The 25,636-nt window shown below is 37.3% G+C and overlaps 7 protein-coding genes across 7 annotated transcripts; 4 read left to right on the forward strand and 3 right to left on the reverse strand.

Annotated features, from left to right (window-relative positions):
- Positions 1-2,266: 2,266 nt before the first annotated feature.
- Positions 2,267-7,060, forward strand: RO3G_15726 (uncharacterized protein; the record flags this gene model as incomplete). The annotated part of the gene is made up of 6 exons (XM_067670310.1): positions 2,267-2,378; positions 2,503-2,528; positions 2,708-2,848; positions 2,970-3,314; positions 3,384-5,868; positions 5,946-7,060. The coding sequence occupies 6 exons, from the start codon at positions 2,267-2,269 to the stop codon at positions 7,058-7,060; spliced, it is 4,224 nt and encodes a 1,407-aa protein (XP_067526411.1).
- A 1,241-nt stretch (positions 7,061-8,301) lies between these two features.
- RO3G_15727 (uncharacterized protein) lies at positions 8,302-12,372 on the reverse strand (the record flags this gene model as incomplete). Its single annotated transcript, XM_067670311.1, has 3 exons — positions 8,302-9,620; positions 9,675-10,587; positions 10,648-12,372. The coding sequence occupies 3 exons, from the start codon at positions 12,370-12,372 to the stop codon at positions 8,302-8,304; spliced, it is 3,957 nt and encodes a 1,318-aa protein (XP_067526412.1).
- A 3,226-nt stretch (positions 12,373-15,598) lies between these two features.
- RO3G_15728 (60S ribosomal protein uL2) lies at positions 15,599-16,416 on the forward strand (the record flags this gene model as incomplete). The annotated part of the gene is made up of 2 exons (XM_067670312.1): positions 15,599-15,801; positions 15,855-16,416. 2 exons carry the CDS (start codon positions 15,599-15,601, stop codon positions 16,414-16,416), a joined length of 765 nt encoding a protein of 254 aa, XP_067526413.1.
- A 2,062-nt stretch (positions 16,417-18,478) lies between these two features.
- RO3G_15729 (uncharacterized protein) lies at positions 18,479-18,897 on the forward strand (the record flags this gene model as incomplete). The annotated part of the gene is made up of 3 exons (XM_067670313.1): positions 18,479-18,638; positions 18,695-18,822; positions 18,877-18,897. 3 exons carry the CDS (start codon positions 18,479-18,481, stop codon positions 18,895-18,897), a joined length of 309 nt encoding a protein of 102 aa, XP_067526414.1.
- Positions 18,898-19,579: 682 nt separating this feature from the next.
- Positions 19,580-22,423, forward strand: RO3G_15730 (uncharacterized protein; the record flags this gene model as incomplete). The annotated part of the gene is made up of 1 exon (XM_067670314.1): positions 19,580-22,423. One exon carries the CDS (start codon positions 19,580-19,582, stop codon positions 22,421-22,423), a length of 2,844 nt encoding a protein of 947 aa, XP_067526415.1.
- A 351-nt stretch (positions 22,424-22,774) lies between these two features.
- RO3G_15731 (ATP synthase (E/31 kDa) subunit) lies at positions 22,775-23,502 on the reverse strand (the record flags this gene model as incomplete). The annotated part of the gene is made up of 5 exons (XM_067670315.1): positions 22,775-23,096; positions 23,142-23,224; positions 23,271-23,297; positions 23,349-23,402; positions 23,446-23,502. The coding sequence occupies 5 exons, from the start codon at positions 23,500-23,502 to the stop codon at positions 22,775-22,777; spliced, it is 543 nt and encodes a 180-aa protein (XP_067526416.1).
- A 1,228-nt stretch (positions 23,503-24,730) lies between these two features.
- RO3G_15732 (uncharacterized protein) lies at positions 24,731-25,533 on the reverse strand (the record flags this gene model as incomplete). Its single annotated transcript, XM_067670316.1, has 3 exons — positions 24,731-24,787; positions 24,840-24,949; positions 25,344-25,533. 3 exons carry the CDS (start codon positions 25,531-25,533, stop codon positions 24,731-24,733), a joined length of 357 nt encoding a protein of 118 aa, XP_067526417.1.
- Between the last annotated feature and the right edge of the window lie 103 nt (positions 25,534-25,636).

A 25,636-nucleotide genomic window follows, 5' to 3' on the forward strand; every position in this document is an offset into this window, starting at 1 on the left:
TGCGTATACAACAATCAATCACTTTCTTTGCTTTCATTTTCACATGTACTTCTTTTCAGTCTAACCGGAAATCAAAATGACAGCATCCAGTTTTACTAATTTCTCATGTAGCTTAGCTTAGTTAGCCGATCTTCTTATAACTATTTATATTTCAAATTTGCAAACACATAAAGAAAAATAAACTCTGTTTATATAGCAAAGGTCAATGCTTTTTTTATGATTTATAATGTTCGAAATGGCTTTTGCATCTTAGTATAGACCTTTAAGCTTCTTCTTGCTGTGCATCTCAGCTATAAATACAGATTATCAAGAATTCACAAACTAAACATAATGGGTTGGAGTTTATTAGCTAATAAAAGCCCTTTGCCATATGTGTTTATATCACTAAAAACCAAGAAGTAGAGGCATTAATATATTCCCTAAAAAGGTTGTTAGATCAGTAATTTATACCATTCCTTGAACAAAGAAGAAAAAGTAATATCTTTAGAAAATGTATACTTTTCATGAACTTCAGTCTATTGAAGCAGGATTTAAATTGGAAAGCAAATTTCTATACAATAAAAATAGGCATTTCATTTAGTGATATGAAAAGAGCATTGCATGCATGTTCCATTAAGCTTTAATTATAAAGTTATTCTTTGTCATAAGCTTCATTAATAATATCCCAATCTTTTTACTAAAAGCTTTGCTTTCTATTATATTTTCGTCAAACCTCATCTTATACTCACTAATATTATTAACAGCATATTCCATCTGCCTGTTTTCCACATCCTTTGCAGAATCAATCATGCCTAATTCAATCTATTTATCCAGATCTTTTGTAAATAAATCTATATATCAATGATACCCAAAAAACAGTTTACGCAAAGTCCAAATCATAGGCTTCTTTATCACCTTTTGCTCTGCTAACTTTAAAGAGATTATTTTTGCTGCTGGCTCAATCAAAAAGAACCAAGAATCTGTAAAGATATGAGGATGCTCATCCAATACGAACATTTCCTCTAATATTTTCAGCAGTTTTCTTTTAGACTTTTATTCTATATGAATAACAAGCTTGCATTTATCCTTTTTAATATGACGTTCAACATATTTGATTTTGCTGTTTTCAACATCTTTTATAATTTGACTCAAATTTGAACGCCAAGTAGGTAACTTATTATATTTATCAAAACGACCCATAAGGTTTCTGCTGTTGCCTTGTACTTTATTGAACGTGTGACAGTATATTCTGAAGGTAATAAAGCCCAATAGTATACAAGACAAATGGTATAGTAGAAATTGATAATACGAATAATTTTTTTATAATAAAAAAGGCTCAAGCGAGCGTACGGTGTCTTTAATACACCTTAATCGCCCAAGTCAGATAAAAAAAAAGGAATGGAATCGGATCGAAAAAACTCCCTTTGGGATCAAGGATGGAAAAAGTAAAAGAAAGGCAATCGAGTAAGAAGGGAAAGATGTGTTATAGATATCAATATGAGTTCTGTGGCTGCTAATCTAAGAGTTGTTTTCCAGGAAAGAGTGAAGGAAAGGAAAATTGAGAATACTGTATTTTTCAAATTTTTGGAAAAAACTGAAAAATAATTTGGAAGAAGAAAAGAAAAAAAAAAAAAAAAAACATATTTAGCTATGTTGTCTGCGTTAATTTATTACACAAATCTATCTAAAGAGGATCAACAGCAGGCTCTTTATTAAAAAAAGTAAAGTATGATGTTAAAGATGACGTGCTGATGGCAGTGACACTTAGCTCCTCAAACTGTAGAAGCTTCTTCACAAGTTCCTCTAGTAGACTGTCAAGGATGGCCAAGACACTTGATTTCATTCTTTGACCGTTACTATTCTTTGGAGAAAGCCTTTAATGCTTCCAAAATAGTTATCAAATTTTCTCAATTGGCCAATATAATTTTTCTCATTTTAGAAGTTCTAAATTGTCATATATTTGGAAATTTTTTTCATTTGTTTGGAAAACATATGTACGCTATTATTCACTACATACAAATAAACATGCGATTAATATGTAAATGCGATAGAGAAGCATTTTTAAACTGAATTAAATAATGATCAAGATACATAAACTCAAAGAGAACATTTCTTACTGCTATTGATGAATTATTGATCACATCCCCTTTCTCCATCTATTATACTGTTTCATTTAACAAAAGGGGCTATGTTACACAGCTCAGCCAAGATAAGTATTTGTCGTGTCAATGCTTTTCTCCTTTTCTTTTTCTTCGTTGTCTCCACCCTTTCTTTTCTCCTATTCTAAATGACACCTGTTCCTACTATTTCTATTACAACACCAGATTTAGAGGACAAAGACTTTGTTTCGAAAAGCGCAGCGGTGACTCCTGAAATTGCCCCAGAACCTGATACTACAAGTGAATCAGGAGACAAAGAATCTATCACTGAACTAGAGATCCCAGACTCAATAGTCAATGAAGAAACAACTAAAAAGAAAACCCTTCAATCGTTTTATCAAAAAAAGTCTATTTTTTCTAACAGGTGCTACTGGATTCATTGGAAAAGCAGTATTGTGGAAATTGCTACATTCATTGTCTGATTCTGTTGACAAGATCTTTATTTTATTAAGACCCACTCGAACTAATCAAAATTCTCCTGAAGGACGGTTGAAAGATGATATATTATCGAATAAGGCAATTTTTTGTTTATAGAAAAGGAAAGCTCATTATTAACTCCACATCTATAGGCTTTTACTAGCCTTCGAGGATCGATAGGAGCTCAGTTGTTTGACAAATTGGTGCAGGAGAAAATACATCCAATTTTTGGTGATTTAACTGAACCAAATCTTGGATTATCAGATGCTGTTGTTGACATGATAAAAAAACAAGTAAATATCATATTCAATTGCGCAGGTAATCTAGATGGAAATGAAAGCTTAGAAAGTTCAGTTAAAGTAAGACGGAATGTGTATATGAAAATATTTTAGGCTTATTTGTTGTTTTTGTTAGATTAACACATTGGGAACACTTGAGCTTTTAAATATTGCTAAACAATGTGAATCAATCTCTGCCTTTGTTCATTTATCCACACTTCAGTCAAACTCGGATGAAAAATATTTACTTCCATTAAAGCCTGATCATTCAGCAGCAGATAATTTACAAGACATTCTGGACCAACAGGAACCAGTTGAATACAAGCCTCTGTACAACAATGCTTATTTGTACTCAAAATCTTTAACTGAGCATCTTCTTGCTGATGAAATAAGTAAAATGTCCAAAGAGCAGTTATTTCCTATTTCTATCCTAAGATTGGCCTCTGTTGGACCCGGTGTCCATGAACCTTTGGTTGGTTGGGTAAGTTTAAATAATGTTTGGGGCTTAGAAGGCAAATCACTTATACTTCCATTTATGGGACACACGTAGGCTGACGGAGTCAACAGCATCAATGGTACAATTTTATTAACTAGTAGAGGAACTAAAGCAATTCATCCTCAGTTTGGTGACTGTATGGCTGACATTGTACCAGTGGATTACGTTGCTCGTTTGGTTATCGGGTGTCCTACTACTCTATGCATCCCTACTGATTTCAAGGTACCCACACTTCCTTCAAATAACCAAAACACATTAAAGGGACGCAAACGATCCTCTAGTCAAGCAAGTCGAATGTCTGTTAGAAGTAGCCATTTCCAACCTCAGAGACTGTCTGACTTACCGGAGATTCATTCTCTTCCTGTGATTTACCAAATATCCATGTCCCACAAACGTCCACTTACCTGGAGTCTTGGGTATGAAACAATCCGTCAATATTGGACCAAGGCTACAAATGCCAACTTGCCACCTTCTAGCCTTTATTTCACACAACGAAACAGTGGTGGTCCAGTCACCCCAACGCCCAGTGTCTCTCGTGCTCGAACAGTCATGAATTCTATCAAAGGTTATTACAACACTCCTTCTCCTTCTACCTCCACTTCCTCAACCGAGCCTATCATTGTTAGCCCATCCGCATCGACTGAACATCCAAGCAAACGAAGCTTCCACCGTGTGAGCCGTACGGCAGAGAAGGCGGCCAAGTTAGCCAATGGCGGTGGTCTTATTTACTATAATGAAAACCATACAATGAACCATCATGCCACTTTTTTGAATGTATCAGTGAGATCTATGGATGAAGGCTTGCGATTTGACCCTTCCGCCATTGTACCAGAGGATGCTGATAGTACATTCTGGATTCGTTATTTAACCAACGCAAGTTACGGTATACATCATTTTGTGTGTCAAGAAACAGGCAACATTCGCTTACCAACCCCCATCTACGGCTGGAGTTGTGCGATTCAGTTATATCAAGACTCAATGATGAGTGATGAAGAAGGAGGTGGATACAGTACGGTTCAGAGACAGGTCAAGAGCTCGCTTTACACGCAAGATGAAATCATGCAGAGAACGTCCAGAATGGTCATGAACATCAAGACCACCGTGCTTCAGAATAAGCACAATGGCAGTAAAGCGGATGATGTTTGGCTCACGGATCTGGATGATTCATTGGACGATTGGTGTCAGGATAATGAGATCAGTCAAGTCGATCGACGTATGGCATTAGGCAAGTGGCGCAAGAAGGTAGGAAGTAACGATGAATCAATCAAGGTGACAGTCTTAAATGATAAACGCGTCAATTTGGCCATCAGCCAAATCACCCAAAAGGCGGGTGTGGCTAAACAGACGGCTATGAATGAAGCAGTAAAGATATTGACGAGGATGAGTGAGCGTACCCAAATGGCCTTTGTCTGGTTCACTGGCTCCTTTTTGCGGTCCTTGCTAGATGACATGTTTGAAAATGTTCGTGTACAAGAAGAGAGTCTTCGTGCGATTCGTCAGTCTACCATGGGTAAAAGGGTAGTTTATATACCTGCATCTAAGAGCATTTTGGATCAATTGCTGGTGTGGTATATTGCGATTAGATATCATTTACCTGTACCTGCGCTTGCCTGTGATGAATCCATGTCACAAATGGGACCTATCTCAGACATCTACCGTCTTGCAGGTGCTTATTATGTAAAGCGTGACAAGACGAAAAGATCACCCCTCAATTCAGCTGTGACCGCTGCTTACACCCAGGTGCTCCTCAAAGAACACGGTGCTCTGTCTTTCTATTTGGAAAGATCTCGCTCACGAACCGGAAAGTTCCAAGACGCTTATCCGGATGGTTTGATTGATATGGTGGTCGAAGCTACTTTACAGACCAACCAGAGTCGTACTTCAACTATTGGATTACCAAACTCCAATGCCTTCTCCAGAGTAACAAATTCTGAAAACAACACCCCGCCTGATTCGCCCTCCTCTGTCTCCAGTGCTGAAGGTTTGCCAGCATCATCACAACAAGGCGCCAGTAGCTTACAGAGGAAGGTGCATAAAGATGTCATATTTGTGCCAATCAATATCACTTATGAAAATGTACCTGAGCTTCCTTATTTGATTGATGAAGTGCTTGATCAACAGCAACCCTCTCGACACGGTCGCACCCCTTCAAATGTGTCACTTTCACCTTCTGCACCATCCTCTCGCATGATACGTCCAAGCGAAGCCAAAGACAGAAGAAAGACAATTTCTGAAATGCCCACCAAAAAGAAATACGGTCGAGTCATCTTTGGTGTGGGCCCCTTGATTAGTGTTCAAGAACTGGTGGATCAGAGCTCGAATCAGACCGAGAGGTTTGAAAGTGAGCTTGTGTCCAACATAACAAGGGAAATTCAAGGATCACAGCGTAAAGGGCTGGTTGTATCTATCGTGTCTATTGTTTCTTCAATCATTCTTTATGGAAGAGCTACCCAGGGCGTATGCTTAGGGAAGATAAAGGAAATTGTAGGATGGTTAAGAGGAAAGATAACGCAGGATGGCTATACGGCTGGTTGGGAAGGTAAACAATGATTGTACATTGAGGTCTCCTTTATTAATACAGCTTGATAGAGGGAGAAGACATGGATTGTCTTATAGCTACAGCCTTTAAATTATTAGATGAAGCCAAAAATATTATTGTTGAAGGGAAAGAAATGAATGATGATACAAATATACGCGTAAATGATCACGCAGATAATGTGATGATATTGTCCTATTATGCAAATCAAATGGTGGATGTATTCTTACTAGATTCCTTCTTTGCCATTGTTTACCTCTCATTCTCAGAACATTCAGTGGCAGAGGATGAATTTATGGATAGGTTCCGATTCCTTGTTCAATTGTTGGAGAAGGAGTTTGTGCTCCATTGGGATATAGAAGAAAAGTTTGCAACTGTGGTTGAATTATATATTAAAAACCAAATGATACGTAAAGAAGAGAACAAACTTTCTTTGTTGATCAATATGGAAACTGATGTCATACAATATGAGCGTCTCATGTATTTGGCCTCTCTTGTCTACCCTACAGTAGATTCTTACTGGATTACTTCATGTTCCCTGTCTGCTCTTGAAGCTGTGCCTATGTTGCCCAGATGCATTGTTCCGTTATTAACCCAGTGGATTGCTACTCATCTAATTACAGGCCGAAGAACTATCCATCGGGAAGTGTTGTCCACAGAATCAAGCAGAGTGGCTGTTGATGTTTTTATGTCCATGGGCTTCTTGACTGAAATTAAAGCTAAAGAAAAGTTATCACCCGATGCACAAATCCTCCTGCATGAATTTGGTATCCCTACCTCTGAGATTCTTATTGAACTTTCAGGTCAAAATAGTGATGGCGGCAAGACACCTGTGTCTCCTGTTGATCCAGAAGGCATGATGAAGGCCGTCATGGCACAAATCGAAATGAATCGTGCCAACTCAAACATGGTGGATCTTTGTCAGCAGATAGACTCTTACCGTCTTGGCGCCGCTTCTCAAAGAGAAGCTTTCCAAAATGCCCAAGTGTTTCAAAAATGTTTAAAACAAATCAAAGGCATCCTAGATGCTGATGTAACGAGTATTGTTAAAAAGAGACAATTGGATTTGCCGGAAGATGAGGCTAATTTGGCGCAATTGATTTATTCATTATTGGCAAGTAGTGTGCCTGCAGGTGATAGGGCAGCTAAGGCCCGTGCATTGCGCAGGATATCAGAAGCTTATAATTTGCGGTAAAAAAAACACACACACACACACACGCAACTGTACAACTACTCTACCATATACATATAAATATACTTATATAATAAAATTAAGCTTATAAATATATAAAGAACTATTGTAAAGAAAGATGATACAACCATCTCTTTTTCTTTTCACTTATATAATCCCTTTTGTGTGCTTTTCAATCTTGTCTCGTTGGCAAGCCATTCTTTTATTTGCACGGGATATTTTTCATTCTACTAGTGTAAAGTCAATTTGCAGCTTCCAAAAATGGTCGCCGCTGCCCCAATATAGCAACAGAATAGCCCCTTTACCCTGACTGTGAGGTAAAGACTAAAAGCAACAGAAATAAAGAATGAGAGCATATGGATATTTTGAGATTCGCTTTTTTTACAAAAGGAACGGTTAGCATGGTGGAAGAAAGGACAACGAGTATCTTTCAGATAATTGATACAAACTTCATTATGTGTTGTTCATCTGTATTCTGTTATTAACCATTAATTATACAAACACAAAATCAACGGTTTATAAGGCAGAACTTATGTTCTAGTAACCTACATTGAGTAATGTAATTGTATTTTTTTTTTCTGGTCTTAATAAGCCTGAATTTCTTTAAAATGCTCTTGGTAAAGCTGATGACCATAAAAAGGTTAAAAGTCCCTTACATCAAGTATTGAGTCAAATAAATATTTTGATTAAAGCAGGTAACTATGAATATGGAATTTCCATCATTGGTTATTGTGAGGTAAAACTAACTGATGTGAGAAACAATCCCATGATTTATTATATTTGTCGATATTGTCGAAACCGACCATGTTACGCAAAGAAAACAAAGTAGTCGTTTTTTCACAAGTGATTGATAAGTTATTTGAAGATTTGCAAGTGATACAAATTTGAAAACACTTGTTATAATTCTATATTTTATTGATAGCCACAAATTGTTAAGGATATAGTAATCATGCTTGATATTTCTGATTTTGCGGTTCTAATAGAGAATGCTAGCTCTACAATTTGCCTTCAGTAATAACTATATGTTAATAAAGGATTATTTGCATTTTTTTTATTGTTTAGAGCTGGATATTTAACTATAATATTTATTCAAAAGAGTACGAATTAACAAATAAAACGAATGAAATGATGATGGAATAAATTAATGTCTTTATTGTTGTTTAAAGTAATTGTAGAATTTCTAATATTTAGTAAGTAGTACATGGAATTTATATGTTACAGCTTGATGCAAGCAGATGTTTTTGTTAATGAGCATTAAGAGATTGTTGATAAACCAAATCACTATAAGTGCCGTTCAATTTCAAAAGCTCCCAATGGGTGCCTTGTTCGATAACACGACCATTCTTGACAACACAGATGAGATCAGCGTTTTGAATAGTAGAAAGACGATGAGCGATAGTGATCGTAGTACGACCACCTTCTTCAATGATATTATCAATAGCAGTCTGAACTAATTTCTCGCTTTCAGAATCAAGGGCAGAGGTAGCTTCATCCAACAAGAGCACCTTGGGTCTACGGATCAAAGCACGAGCGATAGCAATACGTTGTTTTTGACCACCCGAGAGCTGAGAACCCTTGTCACCCACACGAGTATCATAACCATCAGGAAGACTGGTAATAAATTTATGAATATTGGCAGCCTTACAGACTTCTTCCACTTGCTCCTGTGTGATTTCGACGCCTTCATCAACACCGAAACGGATGTTTTCACCGATCGTCATGTCAAACAAGACAGGTTCTTGACCAACCAAGGCCATATGGCTACGAAGATTGCCCAATGAATAGTTCTTGACATTGTTATCATCAAGACGGACCGTACCAGAAATAGGATCGTACCAACGTTGAAGCATACCAATCGTAGTAGATTTACCACAACCCGAAGGACCAACAAGAGCGATTGTCTGACCGCGTTTACCAGTCAGGTTGAATTCACCATTGAAAATAGAAGTATCAGGACGGGCAGGATAACGGAACGTGATGTTTTCGAATGAAATGTCACCATTAATTTGACTGTGAGCTGGTTCAATACCCTCAAGGTCAGGATCAATTGAAGGCTCACGTTCGAGGATTTCAAAAGCAGCGATGGCAGAATATTTAGCTTTGGACAATGTGGATGTGAAGACAGAGGCACGACCGACACCTTGAGCAGTGATCATGATGGCCATCATACAGGTGAACATTTGTTGGAAATCATTCAAACCAATGGCCATGAAACGGATACCGGCATAGAATGCGACAGCATTGGTATAAAGAGTGATACCTTGTTGAAGGCCGTAACCGATAGCGGAGAAGTAGGCCTTACGTTGAGCAAGACGGTGAGGATGCTCGGTGGCACGATGGTACTTGTTTTCAAAATAGGATTGCTTGTTAAGAGCAACTACTGTACGGATTTCCTTGATGGCTTCACCAGCAACTTCACCACTTTGTTCATTGGCCTTCTTGGTCTTGTCTTCAAAACCACGGTGAATCTTGGATTCATAACCAGTAGCAAAACCAATGAAGGGAGCCATACAAAGAATAACAAGAGTCAAAGCCCAACTTTGAGAGAAAGCGATGGCCAAACCTATTTTTGAACAGACAGGTTAGTTTTAGTGATTGTGCAAAAGTTAATTATTACCTGTGATTGCAGTAACAACGATTTGAGTAATATCACCCCATGTTTTCGTGACAAGCTCATTCACATTCTTGGAATCAATAGCAAGCTTAGAAGTAAGGGCACCAAGAGAGTTATCCTCATGGTCATAGAATCCTATTTCTTGTTTCATGAAAGCACGGAAAATGTCACCACGAAGTCGCTTCGTATAGCGTTCGCCGGCTACTTCGAATGAGATGACTTGACAAGAGAAACCGATAAAAGCAGCAATACCAAGCACAACGAACAAGAAGGAGTAAAGATTCGTGCCGCTCATAGGTCCGGGAGGTTCTAAGTTGGGAGAGATAAGCATGGCGATGACTCTGGCAAGGATAAGTGCAAAACAGGGAAACACAGCGCCTGCGATGGCTGCACCAATAACACCAGTAGCTAGCAAATGCCATTCAGAGCGCATTTGCTTCAAAACTTTACCAAGAGGAATCTTTTGCTGCTTTGCGTTCTTTCGTTCTTCCTTTTCCTTACGACGTTTGAGTTCATAAGCATCTATAGAGGAAGCACCGGTGGTGGTCTTGAACAGATGAGCTCCAAATTCTTTTTCATCGATTGGATCTTCTGCTAAACGTTCTTTTTCTTGAGCAATTTCCATTTCTTCACGTTTCAAGAGTTCTTCAGAATCAGGCTCTTCAACCGTGACACCTACTTGCTTTGTAGAAATTTCTTGTTTCCTGACTAAATCGGCATAGATACCGTCAAGAGCGAGCAATTCGTTGTGAGTACCCTTTTCAACCAAATCACCTTGTTGCATGACAACAATCAGATCAGCATTTCGAATAGTAGAAAGACGGTGAGCAATGACGATCGTAGTACGATCAGCGGAAGCAGCGTCCAAGGCAGCTTGAACCAGACGTTCGGATTGAGTGTCGAGAGCAGAAGTAGCCTAAATAATAGAAATAAATTAGAGTTTTCTTATAAAATCAGTGATTATGTTATGTTTTACCTCATCTAATAAAAGAATAGGAGGATTCTTGAGAATAGCACGGGCAATAGCGATACGTTGTTTCTGACCACCAGAAAGCATACCACCATGTTCACCAACCATTGTGTCGTAACCATCAGGAAGTTGGGAGACAAAACTGTGACAGTTGGCCTTCTTACAAGCTTCTACAATTTCTTCGTTGGATGCCTGTCTGTCGATACCCATGAGTAAGTTTTGCTTGATTGTCATGTTGAACAAGACAGGTTCTTGACTGACCACACCAATCTTATTGCGAAGCCAGGCAACATTGTAGTCACGGAGGTCGCGGCCATCGAGGAATACAGAACCTTCGATGGGATCATAGAAACGTTGAATGAGTTGAACACTTGTTGACTTGCCTGAACCAGAAGGACCGACAAAGGCGACAGTCATACCGGGACGAATCTTGAGGTTAAGTTTCTTCAAGATGGTGACATCAGGACGGGTAGGGTACTTGAACATGACGTCTTTGAACTCGATTTCACCTGTAAACGACTCGGGCTTTGCTCCTTCAAGACTGTCAGGATCGATATCAGGAACACGGTCAATTGTACTGTAAATCTTGTATGCAGCTCCACTACCGCTAGAGACAGCAGACAGATTAGGAGGCAATTGAAGCAGGGCCATAGCACCCATCAGCATAGCAAAGAAGACAACCAAGACATCAGCACCCACCATGACTTGTTCACGTGTCAACTTGGAACCATACCAGAAAGAAAGGGCGTATGTACAAAAGAGAATAAACATAAACCCACCGAAACCGAGACCGAGGACTTGACCTCTTCTGATGCCTGTTGCCATGGCTTTTTCGAGTCGCTTAGAATAAAGAGCAGCAAAACGGCTTTGGAGTGAAAAGGAGTAGACGGTACGAATGCCAGAAAAGACTTGTTCAGCAACAGAACCGGCTTCAGCATAGGCATCCTGTGATTTTAAGGTATATTTGGTAATAAAGTGTCCCATAGCACCACCAACACCTGCCATTAAAGGAAGAGTGGCAAGAATAACAACAGCTAATCTCCAACCTTTGACAAAGGCAACAATAAAACCAGCCAAGAATTGACCGATACACATGATAAGGAGGCCAAACTTTTCAGAGATACCGTCTTGGATAAGTTGTGTGTCAGTAGCAAGACGTGTAGTCAAGGATCCTTCTTCAGCTTTGTCAAACCAAGACATGTCTTGTCGAAGGATGGCATGAACATATTTGTTACGAATTCGACGCACTTGATTTTCTCCAGTTAAAACCCAAAAGCATTGAGCGATATAAGCACACACGAGAACAGCTGTACCCATATAGACAAAGATCAAGACCAGTGGAAGGGAATCGACCACCAATTGATCATAGTCTTGATTCACCATGGATTCACCGATGGTCGTCATAAATTTACCAAAGATGATGATAGATACAGGTTGCATAGCGCCAATACCGGCTGAAAAGATAGCAGACATGATGATCATTAACAATTCAATTTTTGTTGCAAATCGAAAGAGCTTATAGATTGGAACTGAAGGTTGCTTTTCCTTTTTCTTCTTTTTTCCATCTTCTTTATCTGATTTTACTGATTTTGCTTTTTTGGCAGCAGCGATTTCTTGCATCAATAATTCATCTTCATGATTTGAAGGGGATGGCATCATGCCATTTTTTGTCTCTTCACCAATAGATTGAACGGTTGAAGAGGACCTTGATGGACTTAGGTCTCTTTTCATGTATGAGGAAGAATTGAAGGTGATCAATAAAAGCTTAAAAATCAGAGAGGGTTTTATATCCTTTTCAATGTAACACAGACAGAAGCACTGATTTTCGGTGCCAAATTGCTCCGGAAATTGAACCAATCATAACAAAAAAACTTTTAAATACGCGTGCAAAATAGTTTGAGGTGCCGAACTGAATTCGGCACCTTTTCCCATCTCTTGGTTCGATTTGACTATGAGTCAAGCGAAAATAAACTCTTGTTTCCTGTTTCCTTTAATGCAGATCTCAACCCGATTCCCGTACATTACGTTGTTTTTAATAGTTTCAAATCCAAACCATATAAATTCTGGTGGATAGGTAATCCTTCAGTATTTTCTGATTTATTCATTTTTATTCTTATTTGAATTTATTCGCCACTATAAAATCAAGTTATATTGTATCTTGCTGCGGCATCAACGCCTTGATCATCCTTTTTTCTATGGCTTGCTGGCTTTTATAATATTTTTAGAATCTGCTGTCTTCGTTTATAAAATATTGTCGGAATGTGAACGGTCGTTGTCAGAGTTTTGATCCTTGCTGCCATTCTTTTCGGATTTAGGTGGCACAGTTATAAGATTCTGATATCTTGATCTATGAAGAATAATACAAATAATAATGATAATCACTAAACTATACCTTCTTTATTCTTCAAGTGTTACAAGAATTTATTATCAAATGCTATAGTCATCAACGTTATTTCTAGCTTTGTATTAGTGATTGTGACCACTGATTTATATAGTTAAATTATCTCATTCTTATATACAACCCATTTGGCTATAATATCATTGTTTTTAACTGTTTGATGCGCAATATTTAGATCAAGACATCAGAAGCTTATAAATCTGGAACTTAAGCCCAAAATACTATGAATATTAACCTCCTTTATTTATTGTTTATATTTACTGCAGCATTTTACAATAAACTTCAAACAGCATGAGGCATTACTATTACTTTGTGCCCTTGTCTAATGATTATTATTGTTTGGTCAGGTAAATAAACAGGTGTGACGCAAAAGATGGTTCTTTTGATAAATTTGTTAAACAAACGACAACATCATCCAGCAACGTTAAACTTTTATTAGACACAATTTCTTTTTTAAACAATCAACCTCAAAAAAATTTTATGAAATTGTATGAGCTAAATTCAACCAAATAAAGGAGTTCAAGATTACATGCACGTGTGAGTTTTGCTCCTTATCTTTACATTATGTTTAGGTTACAACAAAAACCAAAACAGAATGTTTATATCCGAAAGGAAATGAGAAGAGTTTAAGGCAATAACATTGTAATTTATTTCCTCTAGACTTTTCTATTATTGGACATGAATACTTATCTTCTACTTCTGATTTTTCTGCTTGTTTAATTTACAACAAGCCAACAACAATGATTTGTAGTGTTTTATTTAGTATAAGCAGTCGATCTTTATTTCATACATACAGTAGCCTTAGTACCAATTGATAGTTTTGATATAATTCAATTGGCCTCTTTTTTTTTGTAGCTTTGCACAGTAACTACTAATTGAGAATCTAATTAAAGAATAAGAGATAAAGAAAAGGATGAAAGGGAATCATTACAAAAGATAATAAGATGCTTTAACCACTTAATTCTTATAGTACTTGGTGTTACACTGTTGTGACGTGAGAATAAGGCAATGCACTTAATTCAGAATTTAACAATAGTTTAACGTGACAATACATATGATCACCAGAGGTAGATGAAACAAAACATAGTTGACCAGGCTGTTTTCTATTAAAGATTTAGATATCTTTATAGTCAGCAATATTGTATAAGAGAGGAGACGTTGGCTTGTGGCATAAAGAAGAAACTCCTCTGCGCTTGTCTTCTTCAAAGTAGTTGGTTTCAATGCTTCATTGTAGCATTCCTAAAGATCATCTTACTTTGAAATATATTTCTAGAAAACTTGAACAAATCTCTGGATGGACTGTCTTTGAACATTAACGATAGTCAAGCGGAAATTGACTTTTCCATCCAAACCATCCTCATACTTTGGACATTCATCTTAAAAGATCTTGTATCTGTTGCCTAGTGAGACTTATCACTACGCATATAGGGATTAAAGGAGCCCCATCTCTTTCTGTCAATGTAAAAAACTCTACAACACATAAGAGTAGCAAAAAAAGAACTAATAAAGATTTTTTTGCTTCATCATAGTGGTCAAGAAATAGACTGTGGAAAAACTAAAGGATTTAACACCAATAAAACCCTGCAGAGAAAGATTGAGCTCGACCTGCAGGAACACTAAAAAAAAACAGCAGCACAAATAAAGTCGAGTAGACCAAAGAGCTCATACATTTGGTATGTTTCTTGAAGGGAATAAAGTGAAACTGCATTGCATGTCTTTTTCCAAGGAGGCTGGATGTCATTAATATCCTTTAGATAAAATCTCGATTTCAACGTTGAATAGTACTTTATTTTCTTTAAAGAAGTTATTTAAAAACATTTATCGCTTCAAAGCAACTTAATGGTAAGATATCACTTGTCAGCATAGCTCACACTCAATACTACAAACAAAAATTAATCATGGCAGCCCTCAGAAACTCTTCGGAAACTATGCAATCGTATATATGCCGTAAATGCTATGGCTATCTTTAGCCAACTATTTTGTTTTTATTCAGATAGCCGTGTGTACTCAGTATGCTGGTGACAAATGGTATATGTTCACTGTTCCAATAAAGTACACTTAAAATGCTTTTTATATGATAAATAAAAGAATGATAGTTAGTGTTTGTAAGGTCACTAACTGGATTCTTCAATTTCAATTATCAATTTTAATGTAACTCAATTAGCGTGTTTAACAAGATCACCATTTATTTTTTAAAATAACAAATTGACGCTCAAACAGTATAATTGGGCAACAATATTTCAATTCAAGCCACCGTTTACTTTAGGAAATTTCAACTGCCGCTCGTTTCGCTCTCCACACTCAATTGAGCATATTGCTTCAACAAAGTAGCCAATCCTCCTCTTCTCCTCCCTACACCTAATTAAGGGTTAGTATTCAAACCAATTTTTTATTTTATGACGATGGAAGGATGGATGATATAGAATATGGATGGATTTTGTGTGGATGTGATGTTTTTAAGCACTTTGAAAAAAATTAGAGATTCTGCGGGGGAACAATGTCGAAAAAGCAATTTCAGTTATTAATGCATTTTTTCTTCACTGTAGATTTATTTAAAAGATGGGTCGCGTAATTCGTGCTCAAAGAAAAGGTGCTGGAAGTATCTTCAAATCTCACACCGTCGGCCGTAAAGGTGCTGCTAAGCTTAGAGTTTTCGACTTTGCTGAACGTCACGGTTATGTTCGTGGTATTGTCAAGGAGATCGTCCATGACCCCGGAAGAGGTGCTCCTCTTGCCAAGGTTGTCTTCCGTGATCCCTACAAGTAAGTTTTGAACATGTGCTTGGAATGATGTGAGATATTGATGATTTTTAAAGGTACAAGCTCCGTACTGAAACCTTCATTGCCACCGAAGGTATGTACACTGGTCAATTCATCTATGCTGGTAAGAAGGCTTCTTTGAACATTGGTAACGTCATGCCTTTGGCTTCCATGCCCGAAGGTACTGTTATCTGTAACGTTGAAGAAAAGGTTGGTGACCGTGGTGCTATTGCTCGTACCTCTGGTAACTATGCTACCATCATCGGTCACGGTGATGATGGCAAGACTCGTATCCGTCTTCCCTCTGGTTCCAAGAAGGTCATTCCCTCTACCTCTCGTGCCGTCGTCGGTATTGTTGCTGGTGGTGGTCGTATTGACAAGCCCCTCTTGAAGGCTGGTCGTGCTTACCACAAATACAGAGTCAAGCGTAACAGCTGGCCCAAGACTCGTGGTGTTGCCATGAACCCCGTTGATCACCCTCACGGTGGTGGTAACCATCAACACATTGGTAAGGCTTCTACCATGGCCCGTGACTCTCCTGCTGGTCAAAAGGTCGGTTTGATTGCTGCCCGTCGTACTGGTCTCCTCCGTGGTACCAAGAAGGTCAAGGATGCTTAAACTTCTTGATTTTATTAATAAATGCTTTGATAACAAATGTAGTATAGTATCTTCATTCGTGTTTTTTAACTTGACTCTCAGAGCTGTGATCGTTGACAGATATAAAAAAAAGGTCTTTATATGTCCATCGCCCCGCTTATTTCAAGTTTATGAAAAAAAAAGGAGCTTGGAAACAAACGAATAAGAATTTGAGGAATATTTAAAATATGTACAAAAGAAGAAAAACGATAATCAGCACAAACAAATTACTTCATTCTTTAAAATTTATCCTCAAAGGGTAAGTGGAAATCAATTGAACATATAAAGGAAAATGTTGGTAAACATTTTAAATAAATAGAAGTAATAATAAATGACCCTTATCCTAAGTATTCAAATCCTTTAAAGAGAAAACTGCCATCAATACAATGATGGCAAATAACACCACAGTTAGTTTTCGCTCAATCACGTCTAGTTTTCTTTGACCGTTTATGATTGATTTGTGGATATTTTTAGAAGCATTATTAACATGCTATCATAATGCTCCAGAGTTTTTACAAACTTGAACACTATGGCAACAAATATCTGCTCCTTCCAAAGTTTTTATTTTTTTTCTTTTCAATCACAAAAGCGACTGAGAGATAAAATGGTTGGTTTGAACCTTAAGAACTTATGTTACTTACATGCGAAACTCATCGATTTAGTAATCAATAGTTTTCCACATTTCTATCTTCTATCCAATTCTCTTCGCAAGGTGACAGTTGTTCCTGTTCCATGCTTTTTGATTTCTGCCGTCTCTTTGTTAAACATATTATCCCAAACTCAGCAAAGGGAAATTTTCTCTAAACCTCAAGTATTTTTAGCTTTCATATACCTTGCTGTATTAGGGTGCAATCAAACCAATAGATAATTGTGGTCACACTTGCTGTTTCTTTTTAATGTCACTCCTCTTTACTTGATTCAACTTTCTTTTGAAAGTACTATTTTTGTAAATGCAGAGTTGTTATATAAATACCCATATTATATATGTATTGATATAATTAATCTTTATTTACATCACATCTTACACATTGATCGAAATATGGTATCTTTTTGGAAGCATGGCTTTGCTTATCACAGACCTTGCATTTGTATATGTTATACACCAAATGCAAAATTAGTTTTACAATAAGTCAAATCCAATGTTATCTGTAAACAACTCATTTTCTGTCTTTTCTTTTATTAATTGAATGCTTTGAGTTAGCTCTATTTTAAGCATAACCAATATAAGAAGCTTTGAAAGCTAACAAAATGAAGGTGGAGAGTAAAAAAGAAAAAGAAAATGCTTTTTTGAAGGCTTGATATCTGTTGGTCCATTACATTGCTATAAATCGATCATTTTAAAAATTATCAATAGTTGGTCGCTTACAAAAAATAATAATCAGGTTTTATGGCTTCTTTTACTTTCAAATAGCGAATAGAAGTGGTTAAACAAAATTCTACTAAATTCATTCGGAAGAAGAGTTTCAAAATCTGTACATCCATCAAAATAGTATACACACATTTGTCTAAATGGTGCGGTTTTTTTCAAAGATGTCGTATATCCTTTTAATTGCATCAAGTTATTTCTTTTTCTTCTTTTTTTTTAAAACATAACAAACGCACATCAACTCTATCTGTCATCATTTGATGCTTTAAGCTAGTATAGACAGATTTCATGTTTTGGATAGTCTTATTATATCTCTCAGCATCTTTGCTGTTTCGTCATTTTCATAAAGAGAAATCTTTTATGCCCTTCAAATCCTGTACTTATTTCGATCATAAGCGAGAATGCACACAAGTTGCCTTCTTGGCGAACACTTGTGATTGAATTTTTGAATAGGATTGCTTACTATTTTCGATTCAAATATTTTGTAATTACATCAGTCAATTGATCTAATAACCCAAAGAGTAATACAAAGTGCCCACAATTTCCCAAATCTACATAAAAAGGATTATTTTATCAATTATTCAAGAAAACTCTTGTTATTTTGACACAATTATTAATCTAAGAATTTTTGTCTTTAAATTTTTCTTAAAATTTTTTTATTCATCTTTTTCTTATATTATGTTTTTAGCACAACTAGTACGTCCAGCTGTAATTCGTCGTGCTTTCTATTCAACACAACCAGAAGCCTTAGCTGGCTTGAGCACTGGTGAAAAGCATATTTATCAAAAGCTTTCTGAAGCGCTCTCTCCTCATAAGCTTCATGTTACTGATGTTTCTGGTAAATAATTTTTTATACAAAATGTAGCAAATTATTGAAACTGTCTTTTTAAATAGGTGGTTGTGGATCTATGTATGCTATTGATATCGCAACAACAAAATTTCAAGGAGTTAGTATTGTCAAACAACACAGAATGGTCAATGAGATTTTGAAAGAAGAAATTAAGGGAATGCATGGCTTACAGGTATTTTTAAAATGTAACTTTTTTTTTTATTGTCTAACGCAAACTGTCTTTTAGCTCAAGACAACAGCCAAATAAAAACAAAGATACCAGATCAGTTTTGAAGTCTTTTTGTGTTAAATAAATCCCACTTTGTTGGAAATGTCACCCGAGATCTATTTTATCTAAGCAGCCTTTTAACATATGTATCAACAACACAACAGGCATCCCCATTGGTTTGATGTGTTTTAAATTGCATTTCTGGTCTCTCGAGTTTCTTTTGATGTTATCCATACTTTGTTTCTATTCTTTTCACCTTTTTTATGTATCTTTTATCGCTTTTCTAGTAAAGATATTCTTACAGTAATTACTTTCATTTTGACTAAAAGAAAGATTTAATCGATAAAGTATTTCTTTTTATAGTATTGTCAATTTTTTCATTGTCTTTCGGATGAAATCGAGGGTCAAAAAATATGGCCTGTTACTCTTGATCTGATAATTTAATCTATCAATTGACATTCTAATCAAATCAAAGCAGTAAAATATCTTTCCTTGGCAACAACAAGCTTATCTTTAGGTTTGATTTCAATACAGGTTCATGACACATGCTTCAGACAGATTCTGTTGCTTTTTCAGGATAAAGTTAACGGTTAATAAATATTCCGTATCCTCTTTTTGACTCAATTGTGTTCCGAAATTTTTTTATAATAAAAAAGAAAAAAACTTTTTTTTTTTTCTATCATTTTCTGTCAACAATAAAAAAAATAGAACCTTGTTCAACATGTACGGTGCTAAAGCCACTTCGGCCATTTTTAATACTGTTGCCAGACAAGGTGTATTAACAAAACAACTGACAGCACCTAAATCAACTGCATTTCTTTCACAAATACCAGCACGCCATGTTTCTGGAAAGATTTCTTATACGACCACAAGCCGATCCACTCAGTTTAGTCAGAAATCAGCTCAACACAATCAAGAACAGCAGACATTGGATGACAACAGCCATGCTTCTCTACATCCTTCACTGCGTACGGGCCCCTGGACCACTGTCGGCAGCCATGCAGGCAAGACATTATTAGACCCTGCTCAGATTGACGTCCGTATCTTGCAAGCTGCCAAAGAAAAAAACTCTCGAGCTGTCATTTCAACCTTTGTCCAAGGCAGGTCCTCTGGTGATCTAGCACTTTCCACCCAAACGTATGAAGCAGTGATTGAAGCCTATGGCAAGTTGAGAAAACACAACCAACCGCTGACACCGATGATGGAAGCCTATAAACACATGGTAGCCTCTGGCGTGCGTCCTTCTTCCCAGACATATGCTTTACTCATCCGATCGCTTTGTACAAGAGACTCTGAAGTTCAAAGAACGATGGGTATGCTTCGTCGCCAGGTCGCTCGTACGGGCAACGCAGTCGACAGTTTGGTCGATTTGGAAAACGAAAAGAACATGGAGCAAGCCTTGGCCTTGTTTGAGCAGGCTGTCAATGAAAAATGTACACAAGACTTTGATGTGGACCTTTACAACCGTATGCTTCAAAACTTATCTTTTAAGGGAAATACGGAAAGTGGAATCTATATCCTACAACAGTTGGAAGGGGCTGGTCATGCCAAGCCGAATGGTGTCACTTTTGCTACTCTTTTGGCCATGTTTGGTGTCGCAGGCGATTTACCAGCTGTTCGCGAGTGCTTTATGGAATACATATCGTTGAAGAACAAGCTTCCTTCTCATGACCCTGCCTACGTCTATAATGCACTTGTTTCAGCTTATGTGGATGCGGGTGATCTTGATGGCGCTTTGAACATTGTGCAAAACGTGATGATCAGAGACAAGGTGAACGTGAGTATTTTGCCTTACAACAAGATCTTTAGAAGAGCCTGTTATGATGGCAAGATGGACGTGGCGGAATCCTTGCTTCAAAAACTCGAATCAGATCCCTCTTTACCAAAGCCTAACGGTAGTACTTATGCTGCCATCTTGTCTGCTTACATTCGAGCCAATGATCTTGAAAGCGCTTCTAAAATTTATGAACGATTATTAAAGCAAGACATCAGCAAGGAGTATGGACACATGGCTGATTATGCTTATGCTTGTACGAGCAACAACTTGCCTGATGTTGCTCTTAAGGTCATCCAAGACATGGTTCAAGGTGGATTGAAACTTGATGCAACTCTGGGTGAAAAAGTAGTCGAGACTTTTATCAGCAACGGAAAAATAAATGAAGCTATTCAATCTTACCATACAGTCATGGATCTTTATGCCAGAGATCACTTTGTAGACAAGAACTCATCCCTGTCTGTCTTTGGTCTGGATTTCACAGCGAGATGCAACGACTTGAGTCAAGCTTTGGACGTTCTTGAGATCTTGCGCAAATATTCTATTGGTCCCAATCCTGTTGTTTCTGATGCTCTTTTAAACATGTACAAGGAAACCAAGGCCAACCCTGACCAGTGGGATCAGATCTCCAAGAGACTTTCCAAGATGACCTTTTCGGTCTTGTACGATGCCGTCTTTCGCCGACAGTCTGTTCCTGAAGAGTTTTGCAAGACCTCTTTAGAACTTTTGAACGATATGCATGCTGTCGGTATCCTACCCACACCCAGTCTCTACATCCGTGTCTTGACGCGCATGAAAAAATATGGTGCTGCTACTGAATATGAAGCTCGCTGGAAAGAAGAATTTGCTCCTCATCTGAATGCGTCCGACAACTCACCGCAACCAGCCGAATCTCAGATCAGCTCATCTCAAGACACACCAGAAACTGCCTCAGTTAGTGCCAACAGCCCCCCTCGCATGACAGTAGAGTCCGACATGTTATCCGGCAAGGCCTTGGCCAAGACATTGGAAGGCGATTACGAAAAGGCCATTAATATTTTAAAGCATGATATTATCAACAACGGAAGTATCCCTACACCCGATGCTATTCGCGACATGATTCAAGGATGTACCAAGGCCGGTCGATTGGACGTTGTGAGTGAAATCTATGACACTGCCATTGGCTCTATTAAACGTCTGGAAAAACACAACAAACAGCGTGCACTGTCTACGATTTACAATGCCATGCTCATTGCCCATGCCCGTCTCTCTGGTCTTGAATCCGCCAAGGTATTTTATGATGAAATCCGCCGTATTGGCGCATTCCCCACTGGTGATGCCTATGGTACCTTACTCCAACACTCACCCCACACGGACAACGAAGACTGCACAGAAGCTTTGGCCATCTACGACGAAGCCAAAAAGAACAAGGTGGCACCCAGTGTGTTTTTCTATAATGTGATCATCTCAAAACTTGCCAAGGCACGTCGATTGGATGATGTGCTGAAGATGTTTGAAGAGATGCGCCAAGTAGGCATCTCACCAAACTCTGTCACTTACTCTACCGTGATCTCTGCAGCCCTTCGCTGTGGACAAGATGAGCTTGCGGTTCAATACTTTAAAGAAATGAGCGCCTCGCCAAGATACCGACCCAGACCTGGACCTTATGCCTCACTGATTCAATTCTATGCTCAACAAAAGCCAGATAAAGAAAAGGCATTTCACTATTATCATCTTGCAAAACAACACAAATTAAAATTACCTGATCATACAGAAATGATGCTTAAAGAGAATATAGAACAACAGCAGTAATAATAATAATAATAAAAAAAAAACGTAAATAGGATTGATTGTATATAAACTTTTGTTCTTTTTTGTACAACTTTTTTAATTGAAGAAAGTTCTGTTGGGAGAGTGATCAAATAAAGCCACTCGAATTTGAGGCAGCATCTATAGGTCTATGTGAGAATCAAGACAAGTATGAACAGTCTAGTTACCTCTTCTTTAGCGATTTCTAAACGAGCATCAAGCGTATTGTCCACCGTAATCCTTCCATGATGACCACTCAAGATGACGCCACCAGCACTTTTCATAAACTGTGAGTTTTCTCTGTCCTTTTTTTTTTTTTTTTTTTTTTTTTTTTTTTTTTTTTTTGGCTGTTGTCTACCTTGATTCAGGAAGGTAGTCTTCACTGATAGTAAAATTAGGTCTGGACTGCATGCTCTCTTCATATCTATCAGCCACAGTCTCAAGAGCAGAAGTGACAACATCAACGTCTTGCTGACGACAACGAATGTCGATTTCGGGCTCCATCAGTGCATAGGCACCTTGAAGGATGAGACCTTCGATTAAGGTATGATAGGTATCTTGATCGTCGGATACTTGATGAATACGTTGATTGGCTTCTTCAAATAGATCATCAAGAACCTGCTGACGTTCTTGAAGGATTTTCAAACGAGTTTTGTTGATGTGATTTGATTGAGCACTTGGCAAGAGTGAATAAGAAGAAATAAAACCTAAAGAGACTTACATTCTTTTCTGAACTTCAGCTTGCTTGATCTTGCGTTCAAAAACAGCTTCGATATTCAAGGATTCTTGGCGAACAATTTTTGCCTGTAAAAAATGTTAGACAAAAGGAGACGTCTGAATTCGTTGTTACCTTTTCGATATTGAATTCTTCGTCAGCCTACAATAAAACTATCAGTTTTTGTTTTGAAGGCTTCACCTTATGTCTCACCTTGACTTTTATTTCTCTTGCCTTTTCCAAAGCTTCTTGTTTGATGAAAGCAACCTAATTTATGTTAATTACTTGATTTGACATTGAAACTCTTTACCATCTTTTTCATCTCGTCAAAGACTTCGTCATCGTTAAGAGGTCTTGCTGTGGACATTTAAACTGAAGCAAGAAAGTGTTATTGGCTGCGTAAATAAGAAAACAAGGCGTTTCCAAACGACTTACAGGTTATCAAACTTTTTCTTTTGTTGGGAAAAAAAAAAAAAAAAAAAAAAAAAAAAAGGGGGAAATTCTGTTTGAGAATAGAGTTTCGCAATGACAGTTGTATTATTCGGGAATACAAAATTCAGATGACGCAGGATTCAATCATGCACAAAACAAGAGAAGGGAGACGATGGCTTCTTCTCTCTTGAAGGATCCCCAGACAGTAGTCGGTTGTAGAAGAAGGGATGATGTGTTTATGAAAATGGATTATAAATGCTGTGATGAGAATAATAATGTGCTTGTAAAATAAAAAACGTTGTTTAATGTACTCCGTTTTATGTAGTGTGTTTTATATCTGCTTTCCTAGACAGTGTTTTTGCACTTTTGTTTCTTTACTGCTTTGTCAGATGTAATAGTGTCTTTTAAAAAGAGATATTGTTTTTTTTTTTTAAAGAATTAATTTCTTTTTCTGTAGCATCTCTTAAGATGAATATCTAAACACAACTATTCATAGATCGTTATATTAGGATTCAATCTGTACACAATAATTTGTTTATGTTTAAATATTCATTTAACTCTTTTTAACTAAAAAAGAAATTTCTAATCATGCTACTCGATTGTTTTGATTACATTTTAAAAACGACAAATGAAAAAGGAGAAGAAAGAGTAAAATTCGGATGATTTATTTTCTCTTTATTTTATATGAGCAATCACAATCTCCCCTTTGATAAAGAAAGAAAGAAAGAAAGAAAAAAGGAGGGGAAGAAAAGAGATTAAAGGAGGGGAGGGGGGGGGAAATGTTTTTGGTTCAAATGTTTCAAATCCATAAAAAGAAGGTATTGGTTTTTTACTCCAAGTTTGCAGACAGTGAGTTTTTATTTCGTGGATAGTTTATTTACTTTATAAAATTAAAACATTGACTCCAGAACCAAATATCTATCAAAGAATGAATAAGAATGTCTTATCCAATTGGTACAGTCATCAACTGAGACCTTCTTAAGTACCTCAATAATTCTGATTGTCATCTATTATCAAACAATCTCTCCTTATACTTCCTTTGACTTTTGATCAAAGCAAATCAATAGAATTTAAAAATGGCGAGTAAGGGGGGCAAATATGTAGCTTTATAGCCACGATTTTCAGTCAATTTTTGGACTTTGTCCAATTTATGAATGGCAGCATTATTCATAACCAGGTAATGGCTCTTCATCCCATGTTGATCCAAGGTACCCATAACACTACCCAAAATGCAAGAAAATGCTTACTACGCGTGCCAGCTCTAATATTTACCTCGACGACTTCGGCATTCTTTCTCTTTTTGGAGCCGACAGCCTTTTTCTGAACTGGCTTTTGTTTACGCAAGGTTAGACCAATTAATCCTTTTTTGCAGATAGCACCAACTATGGTTACAGTGATATGTCTGGTGAAAGAAGCAATGACTTAGCAGGTGTTCCTCGCTTTGATCGACCAAAGTTTCTACAAATATGCATGTTGAAACCAGCCTCATCGATAAAAGCACAGTTACTGTTCCCAATTCATAGTTTTATCGGCTTTCCATTCTAAGATTCTTTTCTTGCGTAAAGTAAAATTATTAAGAGCAGATCACGCAGCTACAATTCGTTCCAGCTTTTCATGCGAAAAGCCCTGTTTCAATAATAAGGTCAAGAAGCTCTTGTATATGCTCAGGAGTATACGATCGATAGGATCCCCAAATCGTTGCAGCAGATACTTTAACAGATGATAATTTTGATCTGGTATCTTTGTTTTCTTTATTACAGACATCCGATAATTTACCTCTCATAAAAACATCTTGACGAAAGCCTTCATAATTACTTAAATCCACAAGTTTTTTAACGACGGATTCTGTTACCTTCTTACTTATTTCTGGCTGTCCCCAATAATGCCATTCCGGATCGACCGTGTCATACAAGTCATCCTGAACGGTTTCAATTTCCGTAAGTTCGGACTCGGGAATCTCGTCCATTACGTTGAAACAATGTATGTGCTCATCTAGTAATATTAAAAGAATTAAATGGAAAAAAAGGGGTAGCAAAAAGATATCCACAAATAAAAATTAGTCCGCAAAA

Source organism: Rhizopus delemar, genomic scaffold, assembly GCF_000149305.1.
Source record: "Rhizopus delemar RA 99-880 supercont3.17 genomic scaffold, whole genome shotgun sequence".
NCBI classification, from domain to species: domain Eukaryota; kingdom Fungi; phylum Mucoromycota; class Mucoromycetes; order Mucorales; family Rhizopodaceae; genus Rhizopus; species Rhizopus delemar.